The following is an 18761-nucleotide window of genomic DNA, read 5'->3' on the forward strand; positions in this document are numbered from 1 at the left end:
TTTTTTTTTTACTGAATAATAATAAAAAATATTTTGAGAATGTATTTAGATGCTCTCTGGTATAAAATGGGATACAAAAAGTCCTTAATTGAACATGAGTGTCGCTGTGGAGTCAAAGCTGTTTTCACTGTGCTCCCATAGATATTCACTCTGATGAGTGATTTCTTCCAAGGCCTCCAAATGCAGAGTCTTCAGTTTAGACGTAGGGATGAGAAAATACATTTTTGTGGTAAAACAACAACCTTTTTAGGTATAAAATCTCAAGAACTTTTTGCCAGTGTGTTACGTTCTGAACATGTGTACTGAAAAGGTTATGGTTTGTTTACGCAGAAGAAATAATGCATGTCCTTTAATGCAAGCCTAGCAACCTATACACAGTTAGAAGCAAAATTTCATTGGCTAAAATGCTTCTCAGTCATCACTATAATAGCTTGCCACTGGCTGGCTGTGTACTGAGCAGAAATTATACTGTTGAGTCATTTCTGGCACATGGCGAGTCCCATTGGCTATACTGAAGGACTGCTTGGCCCGTACTGGTCAGAGGACCTTGTAGATGGGCTCACCTTGTTCCAGAGAGTCCATACAAACTGGAGATAATAGCATTCCTTTGTACGTAGTACTTGCAATGGCGAAACAGACAACAATGCTAATTCTGCCAGAGATTTGCCAAGTGAGCAACGGGCATTCAGTCAATGTTTCTCTGAGTTAGCATGCTTTTGGGACTAAAAAGTACTGTGAATTTTGTTTGCTGGATCCTTGCCATGATAACAATACCGACTTTACTGTGATTTGTGTCATCTGTGGATTTCCAAAACGCATAGAAGATGAGGCTTGTTTTTGCCACTCCATATGGTCCCAAGTAAGGAGCTGTCATGGCTAAAACATTGACATCATAAAACAGTTTACAGAGATACAACTGTGAGTTTGAACACTTTCAAACGGTATATCGTGTGATTAGGTTGATTGAAAATCTCACCATAAAAAACGGATCACATGCAAACAAACCCACTCTGGGCCAAACACGGGCTTAAGGGGTGAAGTGTTCACAGTGTCCAGTTGCGTTTAATGTTCTGACTAGCAACTTAGATATGTGACATAAAATCATAGCTTTGCTGTACCGACTTCCCCTTCTCAATTTCAGAACATAATATACGGTGAGGTCCAGGGGCCCTGTTCACAGTATGCAGCGGACACCAATTTCAGGCTGCTTTTTCACACACGTTTGTCCTGTCTTTGCTAACACTCCACAGTCCTATTTCCAGGAAAAACCTACTCTTCTAGGATTTCCCTTTATGAATTGCTTTCTATTTTTCCCTGTCAATCATTTTGTCTTTTAAACATTTCAGTCTCAGTTTAAAATTCCATTTAGTCTGGTGCCTTGCCTCAATGTGTTTTCATTTAAATTTTTTTGTTTGACACTCATGATCACTGCATGAGGAGGAGGATGAATCACTGAGTAAGATGAATCTCAAAGCTGGCTCTGCCTGAGGAGGCTGGTGAATCACTGTGCAAAGACAAATTACTTAGAAAGCTCTGTACTGGGCTAATTCTGCATGAGTCACTGAGCTGGATCTATATGAATCACTGGACTAACATTGATTGGATCATTGAGCTGGTTCTGCATGAATCATTTAACTAACTCTCCATGCATAAGTCACTTTGCTAACACTGCATGAACTACTGAGCAAGCTCTAAATCACTTAACTACATCTGAATTAATCACTGGCCAGTTCTGCATGAATCACTGAAGTAACTGACTGAATCACTGAGCCGGCTCTGAATTAATCACTTAACAAGCTCTGAATGAATCACTGAGCTAGCACTGAACGATTCACTGAGCTAGCTCTGCATGAAGAGGTGGAAGTTGGTGCGTGTGAATTCCTGGTGAATGGAGTCCAAGAGGGAGTCGGAGTCGGCGGGGAACACGGGGGCGGCCGTGGGCTGAGGCGGGGGCGTGTGCTCGGGGGTGTAGGTGAAGCTGAAGGTGCTGCTGTAGACGAGGCCGTCCAGCCGGATGAGTGACAGGGGCACGGTGATGGAGCGCCTGAGCCACCTCCACTCCCCGCTGAACACCGACACGTCCGGCACCACGCACAGCATGGACTTAGGGGTCCTGCGGTCACACAGCGACACACAGAAAAGGCCATTCATGCCAGCTCTGGGATTTACAACGGCACGGCAGGGATTGCACATTCATGAGGACAGAGAAGAAAAATAGGCACCGTTGCAGGCAGGAGTATTTTACAGAGAGGAAATGACTGAGTTGATACCAAGTTCTTCCTCGCCCTGGCTGTCAGGTGTGTCGCCTGCCCCTTTAACTCACTGCCTTCCCCTTTAAATGATCTACTGCCAATTAAGTGGAGAGCAGCTCAATCAGTGTAGTCCCCTGTGGAGACATACAAAATCCTGGTCGCACCCGCCATAATGCAGCAATATTTAGACATTTAGTATGTGCCTCATTTTTAGGCATTGTTTTTCCTTGTGTGCTTGCTATTTTGTGTTTCAGGCCTGGTTTTCCCCTTTTTTGGCCCTTCTGTTACTCTGTAAAGCATCTTTGTGGCAGTTTTCTGTAAAAAGTGCTACACAAATAAATTTGGTTTGATTCGATTTGATTTAATTTGATTTGATTTAGGCATTTAGCAGACACTCTTATCCAAAATGATTACCATAAGTGCGTACATCATGTTTTAGGCAACAAAGAGAATGATGCCAGATCATTAGGGTGACAACCGATATCAGTAAATACATATTATAATATAAAATGAGATGCCATTGTAGGTGCAAGCGGGAAATAGAGAATGTAGCATTAGTAGGAAGAAAACGGATTAGGGTATATCGTTTTATATCCATTACAGGTACAGCCAGTAAACCTTCACAAAATGTTCGGCATGAGGTAAACCAAGGTGTCGTTTGAATAGGTGTATTTTCAGCGGGCAGTGATTCTGGCTGTAGTGGTGAGCTTAATCCACCACTGGGGGGCAGGATAGAGGAATGCAGTGACCTCACCAGATTACAGCCATACCAACAGGAAGCAATGACATCACCACATTTAGTGATATTGCCACATCACTAAAATCTCCCTCATGCCCTATCCTCATACTCCTGTCACATTTGCAATGAATATTCTATTACAGTAAGGAGAAGCAACTCCCCTGGAGTATAAAATGTGTTTTTGTTCTATCATGGCTTGATGACACAGTTTATCTAAATATTGACAAATAGTCTCAGCCTTAATATTCAGAGCATTTACCCGTTTCCTTACCCATTATACTGCACTGGAAGGCCCAAAGGACCAACAATATTCCTGAAACCATCCCAACATTATCAACAGAAGATATGAGAGTGATTCTTGTGCAAAATGCACTTGGGCATTTAGGCCATGCAGATTTTTAATGATTCAATGGCTGGGATTCAATCAACATTTGTCCTTAACTTTGATTAACAATTAAAAACAAGAAGCTTTTTTTTTCTTCACAAACGCAGTTTGGCAAATTCAGCAAACACAAAAACAAGCACGCCAAACTAAGTTCTTTTTTTTAAATGCTTGTAACGCTTCCATTTAGAAATCAGTTGAGAATAAATGTTGATTGGACACAGACCTCTGGCATAAAGCATGACCAAATCCATTCATGACCTGTTCGTAATCATGAGATTAAATGCGTGAGATAATTCAGTGAGAAAACAGTGATAGATATTTTTAGGTGGTGATGGTGATTTATTGATTCTCCCAGTCGCAAGCTTTCTGTGGTCCAGGCAGGGGGCATTTCAATCATCTCCGGGGTGTCTCTCTAGTGCATAATGACCTTAAAGAAGTAAAAACTCTTTATTCACGGTGGCCAAAGGAAATGCCAGCAGACATGGTATGTCTGAGTCAGGGAGGATACAAGCCCATTTTAACATTTCACTGGCTGTGTTTAGTTCTGGTGCTGACTTTTGCTGGGAAATATTTCAAATGTTTCTGTAGGATGTTTAAAATGGGAATGGCAGCCATTTTGAGCTGGGTTTGATCAGAATATATTTTCCACCCCTGGAGAAATATTCATGTAGGAACTGAGCCAATCATTGATCCCAGTTATTGGTAACCTTTTTAAGTTTAAGTTTAAGTTTAAAAATAATGGGCACTTAGTCATTATTAGCCAGTATTAGCCATTATTTAATCTTTTTCCCATGATTTGGAATACCAATATCTCTGCAATTTCCATGCCTATCAAGGAGAGTGCACGTAAGTACACACTCTCGTCTGAAGCATGTTCTGCATGTTCTGCCTGTCTCGATTAATTCATTAATAGCAGCGGCATAGTCATTGCCTTTAGAGGCGTGCACTTCATTTACAACCAGTGCTGACAGGCTGCAGTTACCCAATCAACCAGAGGGGTCGCACATGACAAGGTCAGTCCCACTAACTGAAACCTGGATTCTCAACTTTGTATACACATTTTTGTAAGCCTCACTGGATAAGAGCATCTGCTAAATGCCTAAATGTAAATGTCATGGCATGTCAGTTACACATTCCTGTCCTGTGAGGCATGATCTCCAGCCAAGCCTCACCTGAACATGGTTTCTGCCTCCACATCTCCGAACCAGACCTTTAGATGAGGCCCGAAGTTCTCCCCGTTGATCTCCAGCATGGCCACATGGCCACCCCCATTAAGCTGTTAACGAAAACAAAATCAGTAAAAACGGAGTCCTGAAAGCTAGCCGTGGATTTGACAGAGAGCACACGCACTCCAAAACACTGCCGGGAGTTTTGGCAGGACTGACCTCCAAGGTGCTGATGATGGGGACAGGGGTGACGGACGTCTGAAGGGATGCCAGGCTCTGGCTGAAGGTGTAGTCCACGGTCTCCGTGCCGATGATGGTCCAACAGGAGCCGTCATTCAGCAGCTCCCTGGTGGGATCCTTCTGGCATGGATCTGCCTGGGCAGGACCACACCGAGCTCATGACCCCACGGCTCCTCTCCCGTCCCCGCGGAAACCACCCACAGCACATTCCACACGGCTCTGCCACACTTCCTGGCACACGCGATGAATGGAGCAAGGGAGAGTTTCTCTAGCCCATTTAGGTGGTTCCTTAAACTGCTACTGACTAAGACTCACAGAACAAGCTAGTACTTCATGAAAAAAAAAAACTTGAGCCACACTGTAAAAACTGTATACCCAACAAAACGTTCACTGTTAAAGTAACCTGGGGGAGGCCACGTTGCTTATCTAGGGGTGACATAGCTCAGGAGGTAAGAACGGTTGTCTGGCAGTCGGAGGGTTGCCGGTTTGATCCCCCGCCATGGCGTGTCGAAGTGTCCCTGAGCAAGACACCTGACCATTAATTGCTCCCAACGAGCTGATTGGTACCTTGTATGGCAGCATTTCACTGTTGGTGTGTGAGTGTGTGTGTGTGAATGGGTGAATGAGAGGCATCAATTGTAAAGCACTTTGGATAAAAGCGCTATATAAATGCAGTCCATTTACCATTCATCTAAGCTCATTTAGACTTCATTTAATACGGCTAGACTTCATCTAGCATTCAAAATTTTGCTATATAGGAAAAAATGCTCTATTGTGTTCCCACCAAAGGTGTATTTGGTGGATAATTTTTAACCCTTCATATTTACCTGGAACTGGATGATTTTGTCATTTGAGAGACACAGGTACATCTTGTTACTGCCCTTGAAATGGAAAGCACACTTGTGGAGCTGAGAAACAGGCTCGTCTACGTCCAGAATCGCATGCTGCTTGTTCACCTTTCGGATCACCTGCGTAGAAACCAAAAGCAAGAGCTGCTACACCATGGATCCAACCAACTAACTAGATCTAATATACCTACATGTTATTTTATTTTATTTTCTTTTAAATTGAGTAGCTGTGTGTGGAAGGCCTATGCATGCTATGTCTGCGTGGGAGATGCACATTACAGAAACACTCCAGACACATTCTTGCTATCCTATAGAGAGACACTGAGCCTATATCACTGACCAGATCACAGACAGACACTGTGCCGATACCACTGACCAGCTCACAGACAGAGACAGTAGGACAATATCACTGACCAGCTCACAGACAGAGACAGTGGTACATCACTGACCAGCTCACAGACAGAGACACTGGGCCTATATCACTGACCAGGTCACAGATAGAGACAGTGGATCTATATCAGTTACCATCTAACAGACATATACACTGAGTCTATATCATTGCTCAGCTCACATACAGAGACACTGGGCCTATATCACTGACCAGCTCACATACAGAGACACTGGGCCTATATCACTGACCAGCTCACATACAGAGACACTGGGCCTATATCACTGACCAGCTCACATACAGAGACACTGGGCCTATATCACTGACCAGCTCACATACAGAGACACTGGGCCTATATCACTGACCAGCTCACATACAGAGACACTGGGCCTATATCACTGACCAGCTCACATACAGAGACACTGGGCCTATATCACTGCTCAGCTCACATACAGAGACACTGGGCTTATACCACTGACCAGCTCACATACAGAGACACTGAGTCTATATCACTGCTCAGCTCACATACAGAGACACCGGGCTTATACCACTGACCAGCTCACATACAGAGACACTGAGTCTATATCACTGCTCAGCTCACATACAGAGACACTGGGCCTATATCACTGACCAGTTCACAGATAGAGACAGTGGACCTGTATCACTGACCTGCTCACAGACAGAGACAGTGGATCTCTATGACTGACCAGCTCACAGACCGAGACAGTGGATCTCTATCACTGACCAGCTCACAGACAGACACAGCGGACCTGTATCAGCGTTCAGCACTCGAAGCTGCAGCGAGACACCCCACCGCAGCACCACGGGGGCCCAGAGCAATTTCCCCTTCCTCTGAGACCCCCGCTGGGCTCGTGGGAGCGCGTGCAAACAGAGAGAACGCCGTCCAGACCATGTCCAACTCCAGCCATTAAAATATACACAGGCTCAAAAAAACACACCGGCCAGCAGTTACTAAAACTAAAACAACCTGTGTAGCTGTACAATAAAGGTACACATTCTGCCATCCCACCCAATGCAGAACATTTTCATAGTAGCAATATGGGGCTTCCATTTTGTAATGGGGCAATCAGCAAATTGCCGGAAATTTCAATAAATGGTCTTCTTAGCAGAAGTGCTACAATAAGAGCCAGTCACACTCACTGCACAGGGTAATCTGAGATCATCACGGTACGTATCGTTAAAAAGAAGCAAATGAGCATTGCTATTATAAAGCTCAATGAAAGAACAGGTACCCATAAGATTCTTAGAATATATTTGCCAAATGCATGGTAATAACATTTTTAAATATGCTTATAACTTTGTTTTATTCTTTAATATACGAAACCCACAGCTTTACTAGAAGATACTTTTTAAACGTTGCCATAGTGACTCTTGCCTATGTTATGACAACCCCTTAAATAAATGTCAGGGTGCAGCGTGGCTCAAAACATTACCTTAGCAGACAACCTTTCCTGGGGTGTCTTACCATAATTGAATTTTTTTTAACACATACATCCTGTTACTGATTTATACAGCTGGATTTTTAAAAAGAGCAACTGAGGTAAAGCTATCAACAGAAAAAAGGCGGAAAACCCTACTGGGAATCAAAGCTGACCCTGGCATCCCGAGTTCACGATTTTTAAAACATTATACCACATGCTGAACAGTCCAGCGCGTAAAAGTCTCATCAAAGCGCTGCAAAATGACTTCTGCGGTCCCCGCGTGTTGTGCATTCCATAAATTTGCATCCCCAGAACACCATCGTAAAACTGGCCACAACATGTGAAACATGCATGAACTCAGCCACAGCACAACATTGCTCTTATATTTACATCAAAGCCATGCAGCTGTGTGATTGTTTACACACTGGATGCCCATCAGTTAATATGTTAGCTTAAACTCATCTAAATAAATTAGCTACCCGAATACACTTTTGCACTGTTGGAACAGCGGGTACCCATGGGCGAGCTAACATGTGTACACAATGTTTGTACCACTGGGGAAAGTGTTAAATACCATGACAGTGCAAATTTACACAAAATGTTCATAGCATAGCGAGCAGTGATCAGGCCAATGACAGTGCAATGCTATGGAGGTGATTTTTTATCATAGGGGACGGTGTTCAGTGCCATGATAACGCAGCTTGACGGGCAGTGATTTAATCATGGGGGGCAGTGATTTTACCATGGGGGGCAGTGCCACGCCTGTAACGGTGCAGACCAGCTGGAGCACGCAGCCGTAGCAGATGTAGCCCTCTCGCAGAGAATAATCCCCCTGCTCCAACTGCTGGTCATCAACTGCACACAGAGGGATTTTCACTCATCCACTGGCCTCCAGCCATTGCCAAATTATACAAGTACTTTAAACAGCAAACCACGGCATCCTGGATTAGCATTCTACAATGGGTTCGTATATAATGCTGTACTAATACTTCGTAATAATTCGTACTAATGCCATAAATATGGTGAAAGTTTAGGTGTGAACTCATAGGTTATTGCAAAAACCAATATTTACATTTCTCATATCATTAAAAATTACTGCTTTCTGTACAGTTCCTTCACAGCTAACACTGCTGCCTACCCAAATATTATAATGATGGTTTCCAGGATTATGGTTTCAAGTGTTCATCAGGAATGGAAATAAACAAATTTCAAGTAGAGCCAATAGGCCATCAAATAAAGAAACAGCTATTGATGAAGAAATTATAGAAATGGTCAAATATGGAGCACAGAACTGTGGAATCCTTTACGAAAATGGATGAGCAAATGTGTTTGCATTTCCAATTCTGTAAAGGCTGTCACAGTGTTGGGATGTCCTGATAACGTGGAGAGAGAGAGAGAGTGAGCCGGAAGAGGGTGCTTTGCATCACCTAGAGTGACAGTGAAGGCCGCCCACTGCCTCGCGCTGGCCACGAAGGCCCCGCCCTCCACGGCCAGGTAGCGCGTGCTCACAGTCTGGGAGCGCAGCCGGTTGAACAGCGACACCTTGGAGCCCGATGAGATACACACTGCAAGCAGACACACACACACACACACACACACACAACCAGCACGCTTAACAACTTCGAACGACAGCACACCACAAATTTACTGTGCCTTCCAGGTCCATTATTTATCTGTGGGGAATACATTGCTCGAGAATCTAAGCATGAAGAGCTACATCAAAAAATCACGCTGCACGTAGACCGAATGAAAGGTGCAGCACTTCCTCAGAAGAAAATACAGCTTTACTTTATCAGTAAAAACTCGATGTTTCGATCCTTCATCGGATCACATTAGTTCTCCTGGCGACGTGTGAAATTCGACGAGACCCCTTCGTGTGATCTCAGCTGCCAAGCGGTTCACGGCAGCTCTGTTTTAACATGGCAGATGTGACGGGTGGAATCCTAACGCGGGTCAGCTGCCTGCCTCAGCACGGAGCGGCGAGCTCCCCGCTCAGACCTCTGCCCCCCGGGGGCCATGACCCCCCAAACCCCCTCCCACCCGCGCCCGGCCCACACTCACGGTCAGCATTCTTCATTGACTGCTTCTTCTGAGAAGGCTTGGAGATCACTTTGATCAGCCTGCTGTAGAAGGAGCCGATCTCCTGCCCGTTGCCGAGGAAAAGCTTCAGGACCAGACGGAAGTGCTTTCTTTTGTCTGCGTCGGATATGTACAGGGCCTTCGCACAGGCAAACTTCTGCAAGACAAATCCAAAGCGCATCCTCTCAGCTATAGGCTGTATGTTTATTGGTTTTCTGTTACATCATCATTGCCATTCAAGTGTGTCAGAAGAGCTTTGTGTTTTCACACATGGGGAAAGTCTTAGAGTAGTGGATCGCAACCATGTTCCTGGAGATCTACCGGCCTGTATGTTTCACTCCAACCCTAACAAAGCACACTCCATTCAATTATATAGATCTCACTGAACTGCTAATTAGTAGAATCAGTTGTGCCAAATTAGGGCTGAAATTAAACCGACAGGACACTAGATCACCAGTAACAGAGTTGGGAACCATCGTCTTACAGCCTACCGGGACAGCTGATGTTCATGCAGGTGACCACACACAAGCAATCTATCACCTGTCATTCAGCCCCTAGTAACCGCAACTACCTCCCTCCCTCCCTCGCTCGTTCTCTCTCACCTTTCCACCAGGCTGGTCCTCGAAGGTGAGTTTAAAGGTGTCCACCTGAGTGCTGCTCGTGTTGTCCAGGCCCATGTATCCAAATATCTGACAGCATGAGTCTCCCAAACCACTGGCTGAAACAGAATGCACATATCCAAGTTCAGATTCAGACTCACTGCACACTTTGAAAACGCTATGATCTCATGGCTGTGTAAATAACCCAGTGATGTCATGTAGGTGTAGTGACACCCTATAATGCCTCAGCACTCAACTGTAGTGACACCCTATCATGTCTTATAGCTACAGTGATATCCTATGATGTGTCGTAGCTATAGTCACACCCTATGATGCCTCATAGCTATAGTGATACCCTATGATGTATCATAGCTACAGTGATATCCTATGATGCCTCATAGCTATAGTGATACCCTATGATGTCATATAGCTATCGTGATACCCTATGATGTTTCATAGCTGTAGTGATGCCCAGAGGTGGAAAGTCCAGGAGCCAGAAAGTTAAAGTCCTACCATGTGTTTCTTCCACCTACGATTTCATTAATTAGCTCTATCTCCTGTTTGAGAAATTCAGGTGATTGGAACAAAATACTGCAGAGGATTTCTACATTCTGAACGTAGATTTTCCAGCCCTGGAGATACCCTATGATGTCACATAGCTGCAGTGATACCCAATGTTTCTCTTTCCGTAGCGATGGCCTTTGATTTGTTTCTCTTTCCATAGAGATAGCCTTTGATGTGTTTCTCTTTCTTCCCTTGTGCAGAGAGGATTCTGACCTTTCAGACGATCCTGTCTGAGTTTCCACCCAAGTCCGCTGAGGTACACACATGGTGGGGGGCAGAAAAACCTGCAGGGGCACAAATCCTGTGTCCAGTAACATTGTCCAGTACGGCAGTGCAGAGAGATTAGGGTGGCAGGTTACGCCCAGGTTCAGTCATCTGTGAGGAATCGTGAGCCTGGGCGGGTCAGCTGTCTGATGTGAGATAAGTTTGCCCAACTTCCAAGGGGTGTGCATCACTAGCAAACTAATGGTCACCACCTACTGTACTTCTGATGAATTGTCATCTTCTGTAGTTGGTGCTTCAACTGGCAGTGAATCGAGACAACTAAGCCAGTGACCAGTAATATAACACGGGTTAAGCTTGATGGAAGTTAATAGACAGTACTTTCTCATAGAAATAAATGTCACAAACTGGCAGGGAAGCCAGATTCAATCCAATGCACTGTTTACGGGCACATGCAATTCAGTCAAACACTCCGGACTAATCCAACGCTATGTTTCAATAAAGTCTGCTTTGGGTGTCAAATTGAGATATGGCGACTGGAACTAAGAGGTTCCTGCCAATGAAAATGATCCATTATTGAATGATTGACATTGGCTCATTGGCCAGACCACTTTTTAAAATACCCTAAAAGCTCTGTTTGGGTTACACTTCTTCAAGCATGCTTAACTCAGTTAAGTGTTCTCTGTAGCACAAGATGGTATCAAACTGCAGGACAATAAACTGTTGCTGCTTCAATATGACTTTCTATCATCCTGTTAATCTACTAAAATTTAAAAAGTTAATTTTGTTTAATTTGTTTCTAATATAGTTTGAAATATAATAGAAACACATTTTGCGGACATTTGACGCAGTGGATGGAATCTCACCGCTTCTCGTTCCCATAGGATTTCTGTGCCACCTTGGCGTGCAGGATGAGAACAGTCTGGTCTGGTCGGAGCTGCAGGTACTGACGGACAGAATCCCTGCTCAGTCCAGACTGCTGCACCAAGCTCTGGTCCAGTTTACTGCAGGAGCAGAGCACTCTGTCACTGCGAGCCACCACAACAATCATCAACCGGTTTGCAGCATTTCTTTGGCTTGTTTTTTTTTGTTATTGCTAAAGTTCTGTTAGACAAAATTAATGTCATTGTTATTAGCCTATGTTTTTTTTTTTTAATCCAGATATAAGTGTCGATTAAAATTGACCAATTTCTAGAATATTTTAGACTTTCTCCATGCTTAGTTTAGATCTGCACCCTCACTAGCCACTACAGTAGTCACAGGAAGATAGTACATCTGTCCACAATACTTTATCATATAGAGAAGAAACTAACCACAGTACTTTAGAACACACAGATAGAAAACATGAATACAATACTTCACTACTATACTAACCACAATACTTTAAAACAGAGAAAAGGCTCACGTGACCACAGCAATGAAGAGAGACAGCACATGTGATCACAGTACTTAAAACCAGAGAGGGAACACATGTGAGCACACGCAACAGTTTTGTAACAGAATTATAAGAGTAAAGGACAAAAAATATATAAGATACCTGAAATATTTGCCACACTGAAGTGTGTGACGCAGACAAGAGTCTATTATTCTATCTACAGTGGCCACAGAGAAATGGAACATGTGAACTCAGTACTTTATAATATGGTGATAAAACATGTGACCACAGTACCTTAGCACATGCAGATAGAGCATGCGACCACAGTATTGTATACAGACCATGCAACATGCAACCACTTTAAAACAGAGAAAAAGCATGTGACTACAGTACTCTAAAACATGCAGATAGAGCATGTGACCACTGTACTTTAGAATATACAGACCATGCAACATACAACCACTTTAAAGCAGAGAAAAAGTATGTGACCACAGTACTCTATACAATAGTGACAGCACATGCGACCACAGTACTTTAAAAGAGGCAGCACATGTGAGCACACACAACAGATTTGTAACAGAACTATAAGTAAACAGAGGGAAATGTACCTGCAATATTTTCTACATGAAAGTGTGTGACACAGACAACAGCCTATTATATCATCAGAGACAAAAGAGACATTAAGCAATATAGCCCAGGACTTTCACTCCTCTATAAGACCCTCTCAGATGTTTCACATTTTACCCTCCACCCAGCAGACATTACTTCCAGATCTCCAAGGCTGATAGTGCCCATTAACAACAAAACTCCTCCGTCATTTTAATTTCCATTACGGCTAAAGTCCATGTGCTGCAGAATTTGGTCTTCATTTTGAGTGTTACAGTACACTAAATCCACCACCCCGCCCAAGGGAAAAATGAAATAACAGTTATATAGGAATTCAATGTTCCACATAATTTAACGTTCACATTTAATATGATTCCCTCCAGCAACTGGTGTATAAGGTTTTTGCTGCCAATGGCATGGTGCCAATCACTTTAAAATGTAGACAATAACATAATATTGAAGAGAAATTAAAATATAGCCAGGCTTTCATGGATACTTTAAAGAGGCCAGAGCCCAAAAACAAACAGCATAAATGAATTGAAATGTAAGGCACTGTAAGATCATGCGTGTCATCAACACATTGTGCTTTATTTAAAGGCACACTATGCAGGATTTTTTAGCCTTGCTGTGGTCCTGTGTTCACAATCAAAGAAGTCTCCTCTGTCTTAAACTCCACCCACCAACACCCGACTTCGGTCATCTAGCTACATAATGTAGCTAGCTGGATAGCTAGAGGTAATGTTACTTACAGGTCCAACAAAAAACCAGCAAACTCCGCGTTGCTTTTCATCCTCTTGGCAAATTTCAGCTGACGCCACCGAGGAAATGCAATTCCCAGGTTAACTCTAGTTCTTGATCAGGCCCTGTTGGCTTGTCTCTTTGCTTTGCTGTATGATATCTGGGCTTCATCACCGCCATTGCAGCAGCTAGCTAGCTAGTAACAATCACTCCACTGAAGTCTAATCCCAAACCACAGGTTCTATGGTACACTCACCCCTCCCCACACAGAAAAGAGTGTCATGCCTAGAAATGTCCCAAACACATTTTAGAATGACAAATACAGGTTAAATATAGTCCAGGTAGGATTTTAATCAGTGCCCTAGGCCTATATTCATTAAGCCTCTCAAAGTAGGAGTGCTAATCTATGATCAGTATTGACATACACTACATTTCCAAAAATATGTGGACACCCCTTCTAATTAGTGTTTTTGGCTATTTAAACCAAATGGGTTTCCATGGTCAAGTAGCCATACTCAAGCCTAAGATCACCATGCGCAATGCCAAGCGTCAGCTGGAGTGGCCTAAAGCACACTGCCATTGGACCCTGGAGCAGTGGAAACGCATTCTCTGCAGTGGTGAATCACGCTTCACTATCTGGCAGTCTGACGGACGAATCTGGGTTTGGCGGAATGCATAGTGCCAACTGTACTGGCCCGAATAGTGCCGACTGTAAAGTTTGGTGGAGGAGGAATAATAGTCTGGGGCTGTTTTTTATGGTTTGGGCTGGGCCCCTTAGTTCCAGTGAAGGGAAATCTTAATGCTGCAGCATACAATGACATTCTAGAGAATTGTGTGCTTCTAACTTTGTGGCAATAGTTTGGGGAAGGCCTTTTCCTGTTTCAGCATGACAATGCCCCCGTGCACAAAGCAAGGCCCATAAAGAAACAGTTTGCTGAGTTTGGTAGGGAAGAACTTGACTGGCCTGCACAGAGCCCTGACCTCTACCCCATCAAACACCTTTGGGATGAATTGGAATGCTGACTGCAAGCCAGGCCTTACGCCTAACATCTGTGCCCAACCTCACTAACGCTCTTGTGGCTGAATGGAGGCGAATCCCTGCAGCCATGTTCCAAAATCTACAGGAAAGCCTTCTCAGAAGAGTGGAGGCTGTTACAGCATCAAAAGGGGGGTCCAACTCCATATTTATGCCCATGGTTTTGGAATGAGATGTTCAACAAGTACATATGGGTGTGATGTCCAGGTGCCCACATACTTTTGGAAGTGTAGCATAGCTTATAAATGATAAGACTGGAATATGGACAGGGAAACCTGACCTTGGAACACCCCTGCTCTGGGATGTTCTATTAATACTGACCCTGCTGTTTTATGGAGCGTAGTGGCTCTACCTTTTTGCAGGTTCCTTGTCTTGGGGGGGGGGGGGGGGGGGGGGGTGATATTGGACATAGTGCAAGTTGATCCATCACCATGTAGACTTATTAGACCTACAGTTTTCTTGTACCTTCACATATTCTGCAACTAATGCAGCTGCCAGTCTGTCATTTCCTACAATGACCACATAACAATCAGCTTTCCTTTTTAAAAACATTCAGATCTTATGATGGATATGCCTCTCGAATGCTCATTCAGCCTACTAAAGTTCTCCCATGAGAAACAATAGGAAACGAAGGCAAAGATAAACCTGTCAAGCACCCGGAAATAGCTGGGAGTGAGAAAACAGAATGAGAATTGAGAATCTGAACAGAGGAGAGGTCTGAAGTCTGCGCAGAAACAAAGTATAAAGCAAATCGATGGCAGGAGAGAAGAACAATTCATCTTGGACAAACTGCAGACTGTCAGCCATGAGAATCCCAGTCAATGCAAGAAACATTGAGCTGTTAGTCTGTTAGGCAGTTTGAATGCCTTTACTGTGTTGATAAAAGATAAGAAGCTCTTGCTAGTTGATGGAGACCTGTAAAACATTGGACAAACATTGACATGTACAAGTGAATGTTAGGCAAGTACAAAGGAGTCACACATTTTACCTTACAGTTTACTCCATTACCAAACCGTAGCAAGTGGAGCGAAAAAAATGCACTTTTTGAAAGATCTATAAGCTGAAAACTTAGCTAAACTAAAAAAAAAGCTAATATTTTGCGAAAAGTATTTTGATGTCCAGCAATACATATGTAGGCTATGTAATTACTCTTACCCTTACCCTGCTATGTAATCAGTTGGCATTCTAAATGTAATGAACTAAACAGCAGCTCATTTGAAGGACACAGTTTGTCTTAGCCCAGTCTCCCTCACCTCAGTAAAAAATAAAAAATAAATCTTTTTAAATAGCTCATTCTTGACTTATTCCAAAATAAAGTGGAACATGGAAATCACCTTGAGATTTTCATTCTACTCCACTGGTATTTCAAAAACAAAACCTTCCTTTCCAAAATGGTGGTTTATCTGCTTGTATGTGGTAGTCCTCATTTATTAAATCTGCCAACAAGAATCTAGTGCCACGACAATATTGTGCCCTATAGTTATGGTGTTTGACCCTTTAAATTAGGGTTCAGCCTTGGAATGTGACTCATAATCAACAGAATGTAGAACATTTGCTCAAATAAGTCCAGCCTAACTGTCATGATGAAAAGAAGGAGAGGAGAGAAAATCTTTGACAGCAAGGTCATATTTTAAACATTCAGGGCCAGTAATTGCTATTACCTTTCTACAACTGCAAACATAGAACATACGATGTGTCAGACAAAAGGATTCAGGGACTCTCTGTCCACGATCTGGGAAATCCTCTGCAGCAGTAGGCTTTATATAGTAGGCTTTATATGCACTATTAGATCACCAAACTTTCAAATTCTAATTATTTTGATGCAATTATCTAACAATTCAATGACAACAACAGAGAAATCAGTTGACTTAGAAAGTAAGCAGACATAGGCTACAGATTTAATGTTACTAGCATCCATTGGAGAGCAGGGTTTTTTTTTTTTTACATCTATATACTTTGCCAACCAGACTTCATTAAACATTGATAAGTTGTTGAAGACCAAGGTGGCAGTGTAATGATTATAGTAGTATGAGCAACATAAAAATAGTGCAAGACAATGCTGGGAAACAAATGGCATGAAGGTGAGTATATGCACAAAAAAATGTAGACAGTCCGTAAAAACATATATGACAACAGGATTAACAGAATAGTTGAAATGCCTACTCCTGTATACAGACTCGACTGGCACCACAGTGCCAGGGGTAGGGTGGACGGGAATTCCACAGAGGGGTCACAGTGTCAGGCACTCAGACCGGCCGGCATTTCACACGGGGGGCGCGTGAGGGCGGCGAGGCCGGTCTGCTGTGTCTGCGTCATTGTTCTGGTCACGAGAGGCGATGTAGTTTTCATTTAATTTATTCCACAACATTTAAACTGAAATTCCATTTGATTCAAATGCTTGTCCGCAATGTCTGTGCCGTTTGGCAAATGCTAATAACTAAAAATAGCCTACATTGCAGCCTGCAGACCTAATTACTCAAAAGAAAAAAAAAAATCATTGCTATCTGACGAGGGCCGAAAAAATATTTATACAGCCTGGCTATTTTAAGGCAATTCCTTTGCTATTCCCGCCCGTATGAAAATATAAATACATCAATAACACCACGAGAGCAAACAAGAACTCTCCCTTTCCAAAAAGCTCCCCCGGTCTAATTTCACAAGGGGAGGGGTCTAAACGGTTAACCCCTTTTGACTGGATTATATACCTGCTTCAACTTCCAGTCCACCACTCCATGTAAGAACAACACAGAGAACATCCTAACTTCAACAAATAAGATAATGCATTGTTCGTTTCATTAGCCTATTTTTGTCAGTTGATACTTTTCGTTTAATTTTGTGGCTCTCGTATGTTTGAAGGGTTGTGCAGAGTTGGATACCACTGATTTCCCCCGGATTTTGTGTGAATTGCAGCGGAGTACGTTACCTATCCCATTCAGGTAGTGGTGACGGTGGTTCCGTTCTCCCCCGCAGAGTACCAAGGTGAGTGAGTGAGTCCCCAGGTACATATGATTCAGCGGAGTCTAGGGACGCAGGCACAGCGACTGGGACTTTGCAGTAGAGAAGACAGGTTAACAGCTTCACGAAGAAAGGGAATTTTCTCGTTGCATTTGTATGTTAATTCGTTACATCTGTAGTCTGTAGTTAACGTTTTCATTGTATAGTTACTTCTATATTTGTAAGCCAACAGCCATTAACAATAGGATTTATCTATAGGCTGTGTTACGCGATATGCCGCTGTGAAATTGTTTTAAAGAGCGCAAGTATTGCCAGACTTCGATGTGTATCGTGTAGTACTACTGTGATTTCACATCTCTTAAACTATAAATAGCAATGACCTATTATGCAAGTTTGTGCTCAAGTTCGTGAAGATTTTCTGAAAAAATATTTTTTCTTGCATCCTCAATGTTAGAATTCATTTGCCGACTTGATATGAATTCTTTATTCATGCGTTATTTGTGTATTGGTGTTTTGTATTCTTACTAGGCTATTATAATCGTATGTCACAATTGTATGTTTATGCATAATTGCAAATAATTTGCAACTCTGATTTAATCGCGTGTGAATTGTTTGCTAATCAAACGTGATCTGATGGATATATATGCGTACTTTAGGTAAAAACCAGCCATTAATTGACCCAGGTGTACACTGATTGGCTGGTGCTGGATGTGCAGAAGCTCCCAAAAGTACCTAAGCTCACATCTGTTTTCAATCTAATAGAAACAAGAGGCTGCTGGTTCTTAATCTCCTGTGTAGCTGTCATTCAGCTGCCAGCTACTGTAACCTCTCTCTCTCTCTCTCTCTCTCTCTCACGCACACACACCTACACTCACGCACACACACACACACTGCTCTCTCATTAAAGAGGATAGAATACTTATACTGTGAAGGGATTGCCCATGGAGATCCCCTGGGGTTCAGCAAAGATATTAACATTTAAACAGCTTTCCCTAGAGACCTGGGAAAAACTGTGCTGCACTGTTTCCAGTGGGCCGAACTGAAGTGAAACGTTGTTTTCTCCCTCCCCCGGTCCTACTCTCTCTTCCCCTCTCACTCATTGACTTTTTCTGTCTCAAGTGCTCCCT

At 43.1% G+C, this 18761-nt stretch overlaps 2 protein-coding genes across 3 annotated transcripts in view; one reads left to right on the top strand and one right to left on the bottom strand.

Annotated features, from left to right (window-relative positions):
• rbpjl (recombination signal binding protein for immunoglobulin kappa J region-like) overlaps positions 1 to 18761 on the bottom strand; it is a 19325-nt gene continuing 564 nt past the window's right edge. Inside the window, exons 2-12 of the mRNA XM_035386719.1 lie at positions 17603 to 17726; positions 11791 to 11928; positions 10916 to 10986; positions 10142 to 10257; positions 9522 to 9696; positions 8888 to 9025; positions 8203 to 8315; positions 5610 to 5750; positions 4762 to 4917; positions 4549 to 4652; positions 1 to 2113 (exon numbers count right to left, since the gene is read on the bottom strand). Of these exons, the coding sequence (XP_035242610.1) occupies positions 1840 to 2113; positions 4549 to 4652; positions 4762 to 4917; positions 5610 to 5750; positions 8203 to 8315; positions 8888 to 9025; positions 9522 to 9696; positions 10142 to 10257; positions 10916 to 10986; positions 11791 to 11928; positions 17603 to 17726 (1550 nt within the window). The 3' untranslated portion in view covers positions 1 to 1839. The remainder of the gene's footprint in view (positions 2114 to 4548; positions 4653 to 4761; positions 4918 to 5609; positions 5751 to 8202; positions 8316 to 8887; positions 9026 to 9521; positions 9697 to 10141; positions 10258 to 10915; positions 10987 to 11790; positions 11929 to 17602; positions 17727 to 18761) is intronic.
• The window catches only part of matn4 (matrilin 4), a 16526-nt gene continuing 15136 nt past the window's right edge, over positions 17372 to 18761 (top strand). Inside the window, exons 1-2 of one of the 2 annotated variants that reach the window (XM_035386713.1) lie at positions 17372 to 17413; positions 17590 to 17658. The gene's annotated coding sequence lies outside the window, so the exon portion shown is untranslated. Of the gene's footprint in view, positions 17659 to 18761 lie in introns of both variants that reach the window. The other variant, XM_035386712.1, reaches the window with a different exon arrangement.

This window comes from Anguilla anguilla, chromosome 13 (genome assembly GCF_013347855.1).
Source record: "Anguilla anguilla isolate fAngAng1 chromosome 13, fAngAng1.pri, whole genome shotgun sequence".
Taxonomy (NCBI): Eukaryota; Metazoa; Chordata; class Actinopteri; order Anguilliformes; family Anguillidae; genus Anguilla; species Anguilla anguilla.